Source organism: Chaetodon auriga, chromosome 10 (assembly GCF_051107435.1).
Source record: "Chaetodon auriga isolate fChaAug3 chromosome 10, fChaAug3.hap1, whole genome shotgun sequence".
Classification (NCBI taxonomy): domain Eukaryota; kingdom Metazoa; phylum Chordata; class Actinopteri; order Chaetodontiformes; family Chaetodontidae; genus Chaetodon; species Chaetodon auriga.
Window position 1 is genome coordinate 1661439 of NC_135083.1, and position 15904 is coordinate 1677342.

General features: G+C 44.8%; 2 protein-coding genes across 2 annotated transcripts; both read left to right on the forward strand.

Annotated features, from left to right (window-relative positions):
- Nucleotides 1-1150: 1150 nt before the first annotated feature.
- Nucleotides 1151-7007, forward strand: tafazzin (tafazzin, phospholipid-lysophospholipid transacylase). The gene is made up of 11 exons (XM_076741963.1): nucleotides 1151-1268; nucleotides 2705-2852; nucleotides 2945-3073; nucleotides 3152-3197; nucleotides 3296-3381; nucleotides 3449-3529; nucleotides 3637-3678; nucleotides 3843-3905; nucleotides 4354-4406; nucleotides 4512-4589; nucleotides 5176-7007. The coding sequence occupies exons 1-11, from the start codon at nucleotides 1209-1211 to the stop codon at nucleotides 5275-5277; spliced, it is 888 nt and encodes a 295-aa protein (XP_076598078.1). The 5' UTR covers nucleotides 1151-1208; the 3' UTR covers nucleotides 5278-7007.
- A 1379-nt stretch (nucleotides 7008-8386) lies between these two features.
- atp6ap1a (ATPase H+ transporting accessory protein 1a) lies at nucleotides 8387-15528 on the forward strand. Its single transcript, XM_076741446.1, has 11 exons — nucleotides 8387-8556; nucleotides 9476-9602; nucleotides 9843-9917; nucleotides 10295-10488; nucleotides 11263-11303; nucleotides 11381-11466; nucleotides 11574-11723; nucleotides 11849-12000; nucleotides 12516-12566; nucleotides 12737-12974; nucleotides 13367-15528. The coding sequence occupies exons 1-11, from the start codon at nucleotides 8426-8428 to the stop codon at nucleotides 13574-13576; spliced, it is 1455 nt and encodes a 484-aa protein (XP_076597561.1). The 5' UTR covers nucleotides 8387-8425; the 3' UTR covers nucleotides 13577-15528.
- The last annotated feature ends 376 nt before the right edge of the window (nucleotides 15529-15904 follow it).

The following is a 15904-nucleotide window of genomic DNA, read 5'->3' on the forward strand; positions in this document are numbered from 1 at the left end:
GATCAGGCTCTCTTGTATATGTCAAATGTTGAGTCCTGTATGTAAAACTAGTCTCAGCATCAGGTGACTGTGATCCTTACACACCTGGTGAAGTGTATTTCAGTGTAGGAATACTGGTTGCTTTCTAGTACTTGTATTTGGGGAACATACAGTACGTTGGGGGGTCACATGTGACTGTATTTCTGTGTACTGTTGATATTAAACTGTTATTGATGAAGGAAGGACGAGCAGCCTCAACATGTCCAGAGAAATCCTTCTTTGTGCTCACAACTGATGTGTGCTTTCAAACAGGTTTCAGACTGGATGAAATTCAGTTTTACTTAGTCTGTGAACATGTCTGTGTGGCCTCTTCTTCTTCAGAGCACACTGAGCTGGACGTTTCAGCCCCTCAGCCATCACTAGTTTTCACACACTCTCACTAAGCAGCACCTGAAATTCAGGTGTCACGTTGAGGCCTGCAGCCAAAGGTTATTTTCATGAGTAATTAATCTGCAGATTGTGTTATGAATTGGTCAAAAATATGGAAAAACACCAACATTATGTGTTTACATGTTTCAGAGTAGGCTGTATATAACACACCTAATGGTGGTGCCATATTCAGTCTTCACAAAGGTGTCCAGAGTTTGTTTGGACTGAATTCTACTGAAATTAAATGTAAAAAGAAATCATTTGTTCCATCTTTTTATCTCTTTTGGTGTGTATGTAAATGCAGTCAAGGAACAGATGGCAAGTTGTTCGTTTTCTAATTATAGAAATCACAAAAACATTCATTTCCACTCCTCTCCTCTCTCCCACAGGTTTTACAGGGTGTATCCTGAGATATTGTTGAAATTCAAAATTTAACATGTTATTGACATAAACACTGTTTACTACTTACCAGCATTAACCATTTTTATCGAGTAATTCTTCTTAATGAGAAGCCTAAAAAATGTAGGGACAGCAGCTCAAAATCCACATTAGACGAGCGTCACTTTTGACCTACTTCTCAGGCTCTATTACCCATAATTCCACCTGTCGGAACACGGAAGTGGGTTGTAATTAACGTTACAACCGACTTGGACATTAAACATGATTTGACGGGACAAAATGTCTGTTATCGTTATCTAAGCAGCCGTAACCTGACAAAGTAAAGTGGAAAACAAAACAGGAAACAGCAAGTCTTGAAAATTATTAGGTCAAGAAACACCCTCCAAACTACGATCCCCACAATGCAGTGCGTGACATTCATTTCCGGGGTCAGTGGCCAGCAGCCTGTCAGCAGGGGAAAGGTAAATGTTTGATCTTGTGGTGTTTTCTGTACTTCTTAAGTTATTTAAGTCTTAAAATATGTAGACACGGCCTCATAGTCACACCGGCCACACTGTGTGTGTTTTTAGAAACGAAAAAAGGGCGTTTCTGGGCTGTTTCTTTGCTCGAGAATCGAGTGTGAGGATCCATGAATGTAAATGCACATAACTGTTGAATGATTGTGCCAGTACAGCTTCTGTAGCGTTAGCTAAACGGCTGCTTCCTCTGTGGTTTACAGGTGTGTGTATTTTACCTGGACCGCGTTGATTTGTCTCTCAGTGCTGAAGGTGTCAGTAAACTTTGGCTAGTAGTTAGCTAGCATGCTAACGTTAGCTGTGTGTTGTACATAACCCTGAATGTGTTGACCTCAGAGGAGGGTGAGACCTCAAACGCTGTTTGTTAAATGGTAGAAGGAGCTGCTAAAAGCTTTATTCCTCCACATTCAGACCTCTGAACAGTCCTGGTTTGGATTTAACAAAGACTCTGTGATAGATGGAGAAGCTGAGAGGTCATACTGTGATGTTAACTGATTAAAGACGAGGCTAACTGTCACAGCATGATAATAATATGATAAGAAGAAGAAGAAGAAGAAGAAACCTTATTTGTATATTACCTTTCATTCAGGAAATACAGCTCAAAGTGCTTTAAAAGAAAGAAATCACATGCACCATGAGAGTACTTTACATAGAACTGACAAAATTGACATAAAAACAGATTTAAAAATGAGAAAAAACAAGATGGAGAATAAAACCTACGTGATGATCATAGTAAGGATGAAAGTGAAGATAGAGGCAATGCAGACAAGCACACAATAAAGTATTAAAATCCAGGCAAATCTTGACAAAGAATAGAGGAGAATAAAGATGAGAATAAGAAGGATAACACGTTTTGAATACTTCAGACATTATGAGTATTTACTGCACACAGTACGATGAAAGGTACAAGATACGATGTACTACATACAGTGACATAAATTTGTCATTTGTCAGTTTGTAAGTCTCTGCCAAGTGAATTTAATGTAACGCAGGTGATTAATCAGAAACAATAATCTACAGTTTACTCATTAATGACACTGTGGTTTTATTCTCACATGACTTTATTGCATTTCCATAATACTGAGGAGCCAAAGGTCACCATCGAGCAGCACAGGCTGAGATATCCTGACTTTTACTCTCCCAAAACACTCGATCCTACACGTCCAGTAATGCACATTAAGCAGCATCTTTTCATTTGATCCTTTGTCTTCCTCCTCGCCGTCGTCCGGGTTCTTTTTCTAGACTTCAGAAAGCTCCTACAGCTTCAGTAAACTGAACATCACGTGTGACCTCTGTGAAATGCCCCTTTAATGAGACCAAAGCTAAAAACACACATTTGGACCTGAGCTCAGTTTCCCCTCTGGCTGTGTGTGTCGGACCAGGTTAATGTGTGTGTGGATGTAGTGTCTGTGAGCGCTGTGATGCCCCTGGAGGTCCGATGGCCGTTCCCACAGTGCCCCCCTTTGGCATGGAGGATCTCCAGCTCACTGATCATGGGCATGGTGGGCTCCTACTCCTACTTCTGGACCAGTGAGTTGGAATACACACATACACCAACACAATGCACACACTCAGTGTTCTTCTTGTTTTGAGACCCTCCTTCCAAACCTCTCCATCTTCAGAGTACATGAACTACTTGACGGTCCACAACCAAGAGGTTTTATTGGACCTGGTTGACCAGCGGCCCTCTGACACGCCCCTCATCACTCTGTCCAATCACCAGTCTTGTATGGATGATCCACATATCTGGGGTAAGGACAGATCAGACGCACCATCTGAAATCAATCCAGCAGTAACATCAGTGAAATGATCGCATCTGTTTGCGACAGGTGTGCTGAGGCTCAGTCACCTGTGGAACTTCAACAAGATGCGGTGGTGAGTAGGATCATTCCCACAGCTCGTTCACTCATTTGAAGGAGTCAGTGTGACTTTGGTCTAATTTTCTGGTGTAATTATCTGCCTCGTTTGGAAAGGACTCCGGCAGCATCTGACATCTGCTTCACCAGAGAGCTGCACTCACGATTCTTCAGCCGTGGGAAGTGTGTTCCCGTCTGCAGAGGTGAGTCTCTGCCGGCATTAACCGGCTGCGCGCTGAACAAACGGCTCACGGTGTGTCTGTTCTGCAGGCGACGGTGTTTATCAGAAAGGCATGGACTTTATTCTGGAGAAGCTGAACAGAGGAGAGTGGGTGCACATTTTCCCAGAAGGTGTGTTAACGTTCCACCTCACGTTTCACTCTTTGTCCTGCTGCCGTAGCTTTTGGGTTTGGTTTCAGTGGAAATAAGCACTTCCTCTCTTGTTCCTCATTCAACAGGCAAAGTCAACATGACGGAGGAATTCATACGGTTAAAATGGGGTCAGTATTCGAGTGTGTGTGTCATTTGATGTCAGCGTTTCAGCACATACAGTAAGAATGCACATGAGAGATCTGAGAAGCTCACGCTCAGTAGAGCCTTGAAAGGTGAAGGCAGAGTGACTGTTTGCCTTTAAATAAATCCAGTTTTCTGGTTGATATTTCAGGCGTCGGCCGGCTAATATCCGAGTGCTCCCTCAACCCCGTCATCCTGCCGCTCTGGCACGTGGGTGAGTAACTCAGAACCACAGGACACGCTGCAGGTGACGACACATGACCTCACGTGTTCTGCCTTCTGAGCCTCACGTGTTCCTTCATCACCATGAACACACACACACACACACACACACACACACACACACTCACTACAGCACTACATGTGGATTCATCCACCACTGAAAATAGTCCCAACAAAGGCTGTATTTCCTCCTGTTTGAGTAACGTTTATTAAAAACTGCAGTGAGTTTTAGCAAATGGCTGAACGTCTTTTAGAAATGAAACCGGGGGGTCGGCCTGAGAGCCACAGACGGAGCAGAGAGGTCACAACGTGCTGAGAGACGGACTGAAGTAGCAACAACAGCAGAGAGAACAGTCCGTCTCAGGGGGACGCAGGTCCTGAGGAGACCCTGATTCCTCAACGTGAAACCAAATAAATCTCTTCCTGTTTGATTGTCTCAGGTTTGAGTGACGTCCTGCCAAACATGAAGCCCTACGTTCCTCGGATCGGAAAGGTAGGAGCACTCGAATCTCATCCCAGCGGCGGTTTAATGTCTTGTTTGTCGTGACCTTTTGTTCCCTGTGAGCGGCGCTGGTTGAACCTGGTGGTTTGCTTGCAGAGGATCACAGTCCTGGTGGGGAAGCCGTTCAGTGTTAGAGACCTGGTTGAAACCCTGCGAGCTGAGAACAAAAGCCAGGTGAGCACAGAGTGTTTTCTACACGTACACGCTGGGCTGGACAGTAATGGAGTACTTCAGTCGATGCGTACTAATGATGTAACTGTATTTCACCATGTTAAAAGTATTTTGATATACAAGTACCTGTTAAAATCTGACACAGATCACAGATTTGTAGCAGTACGTTATATTTACTATCAAAGGGATCAGTGTCGTGCAGCTTTACTTCAAAAGATATCAGTCAGATGGAATTCACTGATCGGTGTTTAGGAAATTCGTTTTCGTCTAGTTCGCGTCTTAATGAAATAGTGGGAAAAATGCTGATCAGAGATCCTCAGAGCCCACAGTGATGAGTTCAAGTGGCCTCTCTTGTCCGACCAACAGTCAAAAAACAAAGATATTCAATTATGTGACAAAGAAAATCAGCAAACATTTAAGAAGCTGCAGCCTGAAAATGTTTGAATTTGCTTGATGACAGAAACTGTTAATCAACCATCAGGTTAATCTTCTAGTTTGTGTTCCTGGTTGCACTCATGATATGTTCAAGTACCTCGTCAGACATCTGGAGAAGAACTTTAAAAAGTGCAACACGCTCTTTTACTTTCAGTTGGAGATGAGGAAGACGTTGACTGACTTCATCCAGGGGGAGTTTCGGAGTCTGAAAGCCCAGGCCGAGGCCCTCCACGGCCAGGCGCAGACCAGATCCTGAGTCCCAGTCCCTGCTGATCCTTTACCCTGAACTCAGGGTAGTACCTTCACAACTGGACGTCCACCCACACACGACTGTTGTTTACCACTTTTCTTTTGGTATCCTTTCCTTTTTCACCGGATCGCCTGCACGTCCGCGCTGAGATGTCGAGTCACGACAAGCTTTCAAACGTTTTGAGCAACGTTTTTAGGTGGGGGTCGTAATCTCTGTGGGGGCTTTTTCCACTTGTGCTGATGCAGCACAAACTCCTCTGTGATTGATTAAAGGCAGGCATCATGTTTTTATTTAATACAGCAAATGTATTGTTTGGTCGCTGGGAGAAGCTCCGATCCACTGCCAGCCAAAACAGGACAGGCAGTTCATAATGAGACAGATGAACGGACGATTAAGTTAATCAATACCGATCAATCAATGCTGAGTGACCTCTGAGCAGCCAGTCACTGAACTGGTTCAGAGGAGTGAAAGATCTTTAATGTTTGTAGCTTCAGGATCAAATTTCTCCAGTCGATTGGACATGAAGTGTCATCAGTGTTCCTCATTTGACTTGTTCAGCTGTGTTTCACTTATTCTCCCCTGAACCCTCGTGTGTCCTGTGACTCCGCCCACACTGGATGATTCCACGCCTCTCCGTTCACATGCAGTGCCAACGCAGGAAACAGCGAGTCCTTCATGTAGTGAAGTCCAGAGTGCGAAGGTGGAGGTCCCTGTGGCTTTAGCAGCAGGCCAGAGTTAGCCTCCCGCCACTGAACTGCAGTTAACGCTCCCAAACCTCAAACCTTAAACCTGAAGTCTCCTTTGTGTGGTTTAATCCTGCAGCGAATGCTCACTGAAAAGCGTCTTTTATCAGAAGTACAGAAGAAGAAGCAGCAGCTGGTGTGTCTGTTTACAGCCAAACAGTCTCAGGTTCCTTTCATGAAGAAGTCAGTGATCATCAGCCTTTTTCCCATCATGCCATAAACAGCCGCGGCCTGATTTCACGCTCGGCACGGCACACGTAGTTCCCCACACAGCAGCAGGAAGCAGTAACAGGAGCTGCTCACCTGGTGGAGGAGTCTGTCACCTGCAGCTCCTCCACCTGCAGCTCCTCCACCTCCACCCCCTGCAGCTCTGTGACATTTAAAACCATCTGACAAACACATTGTGTTTCCTTTGGCTGCTTCACAATAAAAGCCCCCCTGTGTTTGGCCAGTTGGATGCTTTTAATGTGAAACAGCAGCAGTGAGAAATGTTACCACGTTAATCCAGCTGTGATTGGCTGTAGGACAGCCAGCAGCGAGGCTGACATCAGTGAGATGGAGTTTCTGCGTCATTTCCTGTCAAGTCATCGGACGGATGCATGCAGCGTAAAGAGCACGAGGACAGAATCACAGTAAATGTACTATCGTATGTTTGGCTTCTACTTCGTCCGTGCAGCTTTAATCAGTCGACTGTTCGTATCGCTCGTGCGTCACCGTGTGCCCTCCCCTCTCTGTTATCTCTCTCGTGCTTTCAGATCAAGTTTGCGAATAATTTCCTACATTATTTCTCTTTCAGATGAAATATTCAGAAGTTTTCTGTAGATGCTTCCCCACATGTATATTCCTTGATTTATCCCGATGATCAGTGGCTTTTATAAGGGGGACAGGCCGCAGCCAAGTGATCTGTGGTTATTTTATAAAGGTGTCGCCTTACTTCTCGCCACTCTTTCTACTGTACAGTATGTGAACACCAATAAAGTATCTGACTTTTCTAAATTTTAATTGTTTTTAATGGAAATTCTGCCACGTTCACTGTCAGAGAAATGACTCAAGAATGTGCATTAAGATATAAAATCTAACTTTATTGATCCCATGCTGAGCAGATACAGGCCGCAGGAATAGCAAGAATAAAAAGGAGATGTAAAATAGAACAAACAGACAATAAAAAAAATCAACTATATATATATGTGCATTATGAATTACACAGAAATGTCTAATGTTTTCTAGCAGCCAGTTAGCTTAGCATAGAGACTGGAAGCAGAAACAGCTGGAATAACTTGTAAACCCACAGCTGCATCCACTTGGGTGCTGCTGTGGGTTATCAGAAGATCAGCAGTGAAACATGTAAAACACTGAAGGTTGAAACATGTAAAACACTGAAGGTTGAAACATGTAAAACACTGAAGGTTGAATAATAACAGATCTCTGCTCGTGTCTGTCGGCGTCATCGCGTGCAGCTCAGTTTGTTTCAGGCTCGTGTTTCCTCTTCAGTGCTTTCCTGTTGAGCGTTAACTCAGAAGCAAAGAGGATTTAAAGAGGTTCATTTTGCAGTTCTTCTCATTTATTACAAAAACTGTCGTGATGGAAGAGTATTCAGATAAAGTAAAAATACTCTATTACAAATAGAAGTCCTGCAGTTGAAGTTCTACTTTAAGTACAGAAGTATTATGAGCTCATTTATTCAGTTCGAGTATTAAAAGTAAAAGTACTTGTTCTGCATCAAATGCTGTTGGAGCTGCTTTCAACTACTTCATGTACAGTTTGCAGGTTTCGGCCAGTGGTGTCCAGTCTAGGGGTCGGGCCCCTTTAAAGGGCCACAAGATAAATCTGAGGGGTCGTCAAAAGATTGATGGAGAAGGAAAAAAAAAAAAAAAAAACGAAATCTGTTTTCTTTTTTTTTTATATATTTACTGTTTAGTAAAAGTTAGAAGTAAAACAGTCATTTAAATGGAACCATGAGAGACGTTTAGAGGGAAACCACTGCGAACACTTCATAGATACTGTAAGGATTGAGTATAAGTATTTTAAAATCATTTATTTATTCATATTTCTTAATCTAAAAGCTGTCAGATGAATGTAGTTAAGTCAAAAGTACAGTATTTCCCTCTGAGGTGTAGTGGAGAAGAAGCATAAAGCAGCATAAAATGTAAATAGTACATAAAGTACCTCAGAATTGTACATATTTAAGTACAGTACTTGAGTAAATGTACTTCGTTACTGCCCATGACTGGATGCAGGTGCTTTAGACTCTCATTCAGTCGGATTTCAGGTTTGATCTTCATTGAAATACTCCTCGTACTGCATGTTTCACAGTACTTGTGCTGGGAGTGAAGATGAGGCAGAGGAGCGTCCGCTTCATCCCCACGTCACGTGACCTCGGCTGACGTCACCTGCTGTCAGTGCTCCTAAAGATGGCGACGACAAGGACGCTGCATCTCCAGCGCATCTCTGCGTGTGCGGCCGTTTTTCTGGCTCTGCTAAGCGTGTCACAGACGGGCAGTTGCGATGAGCAGGTCCCGCTGCTCCTGTGGACCAGCGAAGGGTAAGAAATGTGGAGTTTCCTCTGCGTTTTCCCGCGCACGGAGGAGCCTGCACGAGCTGACGGTTATTCCCTGTTAGCTAACGATTAGCTGCGCGTCGGTTGATGTTATCAGGACGTCAGCGAGCATCGATTGTTCTCTGACAGAATACGATTAAGATATCGATTAGACTTAATATTTGCTGATTAAATGAAGGAAGCGTGACATGAGAGTTCCCCCTAATCCTAAAGAACGTCAGGTGTCATGTCACCTGTCGTCGGCTCTGACGTCACTCAGCGTCAGTGACGAGGATCATTTTAATTCAAATGTTCATTTAAAAAAAAGCTGCCATTCACCTCAAGACCAAATACATCCACGTCACACCTGCCTGCCAACTCTGCCTCGAAGTACTGAGTACATTTACTCGAGTACTGTGACCTTAAACGTCTCACCGTGTGTTTTGTTGTAGTTTGTTCTGTATTTGTTGAGTATTTCCACTTTATGCATGTACTCCAGGACATCTCAGAGGGAAATACTGCACTTTTTACTCAACTACGTTTACTTGAGAGGTTTGGTTACTTTGCAGATTTGGATTTTGTATATTTTATATATTGTGAATACTGTAAGTACGTCATGTATTACAGTTATTTTCAGGTCACACAGGCTGATCCACATTTCGGAATTTTTAAACGGAATATGAATGAAATAATATTAAAAAACAAAATACAGCTCAACTTTGAGCAGCTGAAACATTAAAACACACGTTTGCAGTATGTGGTGGTAGTTATAATACACAGCGTTGAGTAGATTTGGCTGAAAACACTTTGTGCTCTCAGCTCTTGAAGGGACGTCCTGTACATGTAGTACTACACTACTGTTGGGTACTTTTCCTTCAGTACTGATCTGAATACTTCCTCCTCCTCGGCTCTGAACCTCCACCAGGATCTCCCTCCCACGTCAGTCTCCTCCCTCAGCGGGTCACATCGTGGAGCAGCAGCAGCTGGCGTCCTACCTGGAGACCGCTCTGAACGTGGGCCCGAGAAACGTCCTGCTGTTCCTTCAGGACAAGGTGCAAACACACGTTTAAATACTCTGTTAAAAAATCCAGGATTGAAGTACTGACAGAGGTGAATACTCTGATGAAGACGCTGCCTGTCACACAGACGTCATCTCTTGTTGTAAACCTGCTAACAGTCAGTCTGTGAACTGATTTATGTCCGTTTATTCATTGTAACAGTGAGTTTTCTAGTTTCAGTGGAGATTTTGGGTAGAGTTGTCGTTTGCTTACTTCTTATGTGCCTCCGCCCAGATGAGCATAGAGGACTTCACCATGTACGGAGGAGCTTTTGGAAACAAGCAGGACAGCGTGTTCCCCAACCTCGAGGTGAGACGGCGGCTTTCTGTTTGTCTACAGACACGTTTTTCAGACGGTGTGATGTGAAGAGGCAGACAGGGACGCGGCCGACTGTTCACGTGTTTTTATCATCTGAAACTGCACAGATTCTTTTTAAAATATTCTTGTGTACATTCTGTGTTTGTCTGTATGTTTAATGTCTAATGCAACAAAATCATTTCTCAAATTGGGATCGATGAAGAAGCAGTGTGAAGTCTAAAGTCTGCGGTCAGTCAGGAAATGTGGTGTGACCCCCGGCTGGAATCGAACCAGCGACATCGTGGCACATGTTGCGTGAACTTGTGACTCCTGTGTTGTCGGTTATCGTTAATGTCACTGACGGATATTTTGACCCTCGTGTCTCACAGGGGGCTCTGATGTCCTCGTCCTCGGCTCTGGTGTTACCTGCCGTGTCCTGGCCTGCCTCCAATGCAGTGATTGGCCAGCTGCAGGACCAATTAGACACCTCCCCTCTCTACATGGACCCTGAGACTCTGAGTCAGCTGAGACTGAACGCCTCCTCGCCCGCCCTGCTGGTGTTCAGGCTGCCGTACGGCATCGGGTAGGCGCTGTGGGGACACGCCGAGACAGAGACGACTGAACTCTGACTGGTATCAGACAGAACGAGACAGCCGATGGGCGCTAACAACTCCAGGAAGTTGTTTTGGGAATTTTTTTCTGACATTTTACAGACTAAACTGTTGATCAATTAGGGAATTATATCCGGTCAAAATGAGACATCAGAGGTACAACATCTGCAAATTACCAAGGGGGCTTGGTCTGCTCTGGATCGTGGATGATATTGATATATTGATTGATATATTATAATCGTGGACATTACAGTGTTTTAAACCTCATTCACATGAGATTAACATCATAAAACATTCACTGTCCTCCATAATTTATCTCATCGCTCTGGACGCCATTTTAACCATCAGGCAACCACAGGATGGTCTGTAATAGACGAGGCACAGAAAGTGCTAAAATCAAGTTTAATATACTTTCAATGGTGCCAGTTTGCCAAAACGTTAAAAAAAAAAAAAATCAGCACATTTTCTGAACTTTTACGAGGTCTTACTCTCCTGATGGCTTATTTGGTGGTGTTAGCATGATCAGACTAGACAAAATAAAGGAAACCCAACAAGCACGATGAGAACATGTAAACTCCACACAGAAAGGCCCTGCACCAGCCGGGAATCGAACCCGCGACCTGACACTGAGCCAGATTACAGTGACTGACGGCACAGACGGCAGTTTAATCAGCCCATCCCACACTGAGCTGTCTGTCAGCCCTTCTGTTTTAATGAACCTCCCCTCTCTGTCGACTCTCTTGCAGGACTGATCTGATGTCTGCCAAAGAGATTCTCAGTGGAAACGGTGAGTACGACCCGTCGAGCCCCTCTGATGGCGGCCTGCTGTGCGGTGACGTGCTAATGCTGGAACATGTTTTTCAGATGAGGTGATCGGTCAGGTGCTGAGCACCATGAAGGCCCAGTCCGTTCCATACACGGCCATTTACACGGCCCTGCGGCCCTCCAGGGTGAGCCCTCGTGCCTTTGTTATCGAGTGTTTATTAGAAATGCGTCTTCGTCTTCCTGCAGAAGTTCACGCCTCCTGTCTGTCCTCCTCCTCTTCGTCTCTTTACAGGAGGCGGCGTCTCTCTCTATGGAGGCCGGCCTGGGCGGAGGACGCTCTCTCCTGCAGGCCAGAGGTGGATATAGAGAGAGAGAGAGAGAAAGGGAGAGGCAGCGCAGGATCAAGGAGAGGGCTGGGATCAACAGTCCAGTGGAGTTTAAGGTGGAATGACTCAGTTACATTTTTCTATGCGTTGATTTTTGAGGCGTCGCAGAAAGAAAAGTCTACAACAACACCAGCTTGTTTTCCTCATCTCTCCCCTGTGCTTCATTTTCCTCCTTCTGCAGGAGGGTGAAGACACCTGTATCCTCCTGTGGGCAAAGAGCCTATCAGTGAGCATCCTGCGAAGCGGTCGCTGGGAAGTCGAAGACCTGACCGAGTCCACCTTTAGCAGCAGCCTCAACCTCCAGGGCTCCAGCTGCAACAAAATCAAATCCAGGTAGTCCAACCCAGTGATGCACTTCAAGAGAGAAGGAGCTACCAACCGTAACCTGAAATGAATATGAATATGTAATCTGAAACACACCAGCAGGCTCGTTTGAAGCTCCTGCCAGAAACTCGCTTTGTGAGATTTGCTTTACGTTCAGGCTTCAACTAGCAGTCAGTTTCACCTTCAGGCTTCAACTAGCAGTCAGTTTCACCTTCAGGCTTCAACTAGCAGTCAGTTTCACGTTGACTAACCAACCAGCTGTTCTCCTGCTCATCCCTCGCTCGTCTAAAGGGCTGATCTCTGTCTTTGACACATGACTGAAAACGACCTGTTACGCTCTACGTTCCACGTTTCTTTCTTTTCACCGGCTGCAGTCGACTCTCCGCTCTTCTCCAGCTTACTGTCGTCGCTGTATCCAGTCCACTGTCACCAGAGCTGCTCTCATCACTCATCATGGCGACCAAGTGTCTTCAGTCTGTCTCTGTGTGACGTGTTTGCAAATTAAACCTTTTGGTTCTTTGCAGGTTGGTTCTTAATTATGGGAAAGTCCTCAGCCATAGCAGCTTCAAGCTAATGTGAGTCTGAACATCACACACACACACACACACACACACACACACACACACACACACACACACACACACACACGCTCTTCGGTTTAACTCTGTTTCGCTGTGCTTTAAGCCTTCATCATTATGCAGTGTCCTCGCCGCCTCCTGTAACCATCATGTTTGTGTGCATCCAGCTTTGTGATGAGCCAGCGTCACTACAAGGTGTCGGCACGCCGCTGGTTCACGCTGGACGCCGTGGAGCTGGAGTACGACGGGATCACAGCCACGTTTAACGGCAGCAGAAACATTTACGCCCCCGCTGAGTACTCGTACCGCTGTGAGTCCGTCACCAGCTTCCGTTGGCCCCTGCTCGTCCCGCGCTCATCCAGAGATCCGGCCAATCAGTGGAGGGTCTCTTTTGAAGACTTCCAGGTAACATAGTGAGCTCGCTGTGGGCTAATAACGAGCCTTGTTTTTGTTCACGTTTGGCTAATTGGCACCACTAAAGGACGCAGATTTAGCTGTTAGCGGTTCATGTTTGCAGAGTTCACAGAGATGCACAGAGAACAATCACCGGATCACTTTGATACTGAAGAAAACTTCAAAATGTGATTATTTTCTGGCAACTTCTGTTTCCACAGGAATCTAAAACTATCTTACGTGTGTTCAGATATAACTGAGAGCAGCTGTCGGCCTCTCAGAGGTCCAAAGTGACCTGAAATGTTCTTTAAAATGGTATTTCTTAGATGCAGGTGTTGTTGTGCTAACGCTGAGCCTCCACAGAGATGAAGACTGTCAGCTCTCTCTGAACTTCCCCTCCACAGATCCAGGGCTTCAACGTGACCGGCAGCGAGTTCTCGTACGCCAGTGACTGTGCAGGCTTCTTCTCCCCTGGGATCTGGATGGGTCTGATGACCAGTCTCCTCATGGTCCTCGTGCTCACCTACGGCCTGCACATGATCATGCAGCTCCGCACTATGGACCGCTTTGACGACCCCAAGGGCCCGGCTATCTCTGTGCCCCAAACAGAGTAACTACAGTCAGTCTCCTCACGTCACTTTCCATCATTCCTCCATTTCTGTCCCTCAAACGCTTCTCGCACTGCAATGCTTCCACTCCCAGCCTCTACATCTCACCCCTGTTCATCTGTAGTTGGGCATTATACAGACTAATAAGTGGTGTTGTCAGATTAAGGGTTTAGTCCTCACTGCATACTGTACGTGTCAGTTTTAAACATCTGCATCCTGAGACTGAAGGATGGTTTTCAGGTAGTTTGTGCCTCTTCAGTATTAGCATGACATTCGTGTCAAAGCGCTAAGCGTCCGTCACCCAGAGGAAACCCCATGAGGTGGTTTAACAACACTTCAGCTGAAGGTATTTCCAGAAGTCTCTCCTAACCTGAAAGATTTGTCTGCTGCACGAACACATTTTCAACTCGATTCCACTTCAGTTTAGGAGCTGTGAGAAAAGAACACTTAGAAAGGTCGAAAAAATCCAGATTTTTACAATTACAGTTGATTCCGTGTTTAATATCGACTCCCATGATTCCGTCCGTGTTTCCTGCTTTGCAGAAATTACACGACAGGTTTCACCTCCAGTTTTTAACTTTGTTTTTAGTGCTTCATACATGCAGTTCTGTTTTTAACCTGTCCATGCACTGGGGACACTAGACCTGTTGAGCTTGACCTGGTCCTGCTGCTGGTTTCTGCATTGTTTACGATCATGTCCGGAGATAACGAGCGCAGTCGTGGCCGCATTGTTTACATCAGAGACCAGCTGGTACCAGCAGGGAAGCCACGCTGGGACTGAGCGCCGTGCCCGAGGAGGCGTTACAAACCAGTCCTCCCCTCAATCATCATGGGGAATGTTTCCCCCGTGAGATGGACGAGCTAGCAGAGCCATGGCTAAGCACGCTAACTCCGGACTGTTTCCAGATGATGCGGCAGACAGGACAAAAGAGCAGGAAGAGGACATTAAGCCAACCACTGTTAGCGCTATCTACTGAGGGAACTTGCGATAGCGATATCTGACAAGTGATTTCCACCACATAAGAACTGTTTTCTTTAAACCAAACTACAGCTGCCGACTGTGTCACTGCACAGAAACCAGAGAGGATCTCCTCCCCCAACCCGAGACAGTTTATAGCTAATCGTTCATGAGTAGATGCACGCTTCCCTCTGCGCGGTGATATGGTTGGTGCAGGTTGGTAGAAAGAAAGTAGTTCCTATATGAAACTGCTGTTAACGAGGTCTGATCTTGAGTATCCGGGTCATGATTTCTGGAAAGCCGAATTCCATCTAGTCCCTTGATGTTGGAGAGAATCTCTACAGCTGATATCTCCAGAACTCTAGAAATATAAAACATGGATGAATAGCACTACGGGTAAGTGGTGAACTGTCTTTTCAAAGCACCTTATGGTTTCTCAAACTTCACCAGACGTCATGCTAATACATGAGAGGCACAAACTTGAGCTCATCTTCTGGCTGCTGTGGATGAAAGTCTCCCACGAAAGGGACAGAACTGTACATAAAGGGACAAAAATGAACTATAAAATGCTATTTATTGGAGAAACTTTAGTGTGTGTTTACAGTCGTGTTTGTGTGTAGACAAGTGAAACGTAGGTGTTGAATGAAGGATCACGTTTTGTGTGGATGACCTGTGAATCATATCCGATGGACTGTTACCTGCAGTGCTCTTCATCAGGGAGCGAAGCTGCTTCAGATCATCTCCATTCAAAACATGAAACCATCACTGAGAAACAGCATTAAATCCAGCTGGTTCTGTTACACAGTCTCTCTTCTGAACATCTTTCCTGTCATTGTTAACTTGAACATTATTTTATTCTCATATTTTCTGATGTGCACTGAAACTTAAATGTGAAACTATTATTTTTCTTTGTTAATTTATTTTGTTTTGATAATTTGTGAAGATTATCGGTGATGTCGTGCTGCTGATGTGACCCCAATAAAACATCTGTGAAAACTGAGGTTTCATTTTATTTTGAGTGAGTTTAGATATAAAATGTTATCTGACAGCTTTAGTTTAAGATGAAAACAGAAGATCTTATAAAATGTGATGTCTGAGTTATAAGCTGATATTTTATTGGGATGATGATGATGATGACGATGATGAAGATCAGGTGATGCAAAGTAAGTTTATTTGTGTGGCACAAAGAGGAAAACGACTCATTGCAGCTGAATAGAATGAAATCAAACAAACAGGAAATCAAAATGCAGCAGAGAAAACTAATCAAAGGCTCATTAAATCGATATTTTCTCATTTACATTTATCCATTCCTCAAGTAGTTGTCACTACATGGCCAAAAGTATATGGACATGACGGCATTAGTGCACCTGAAAATT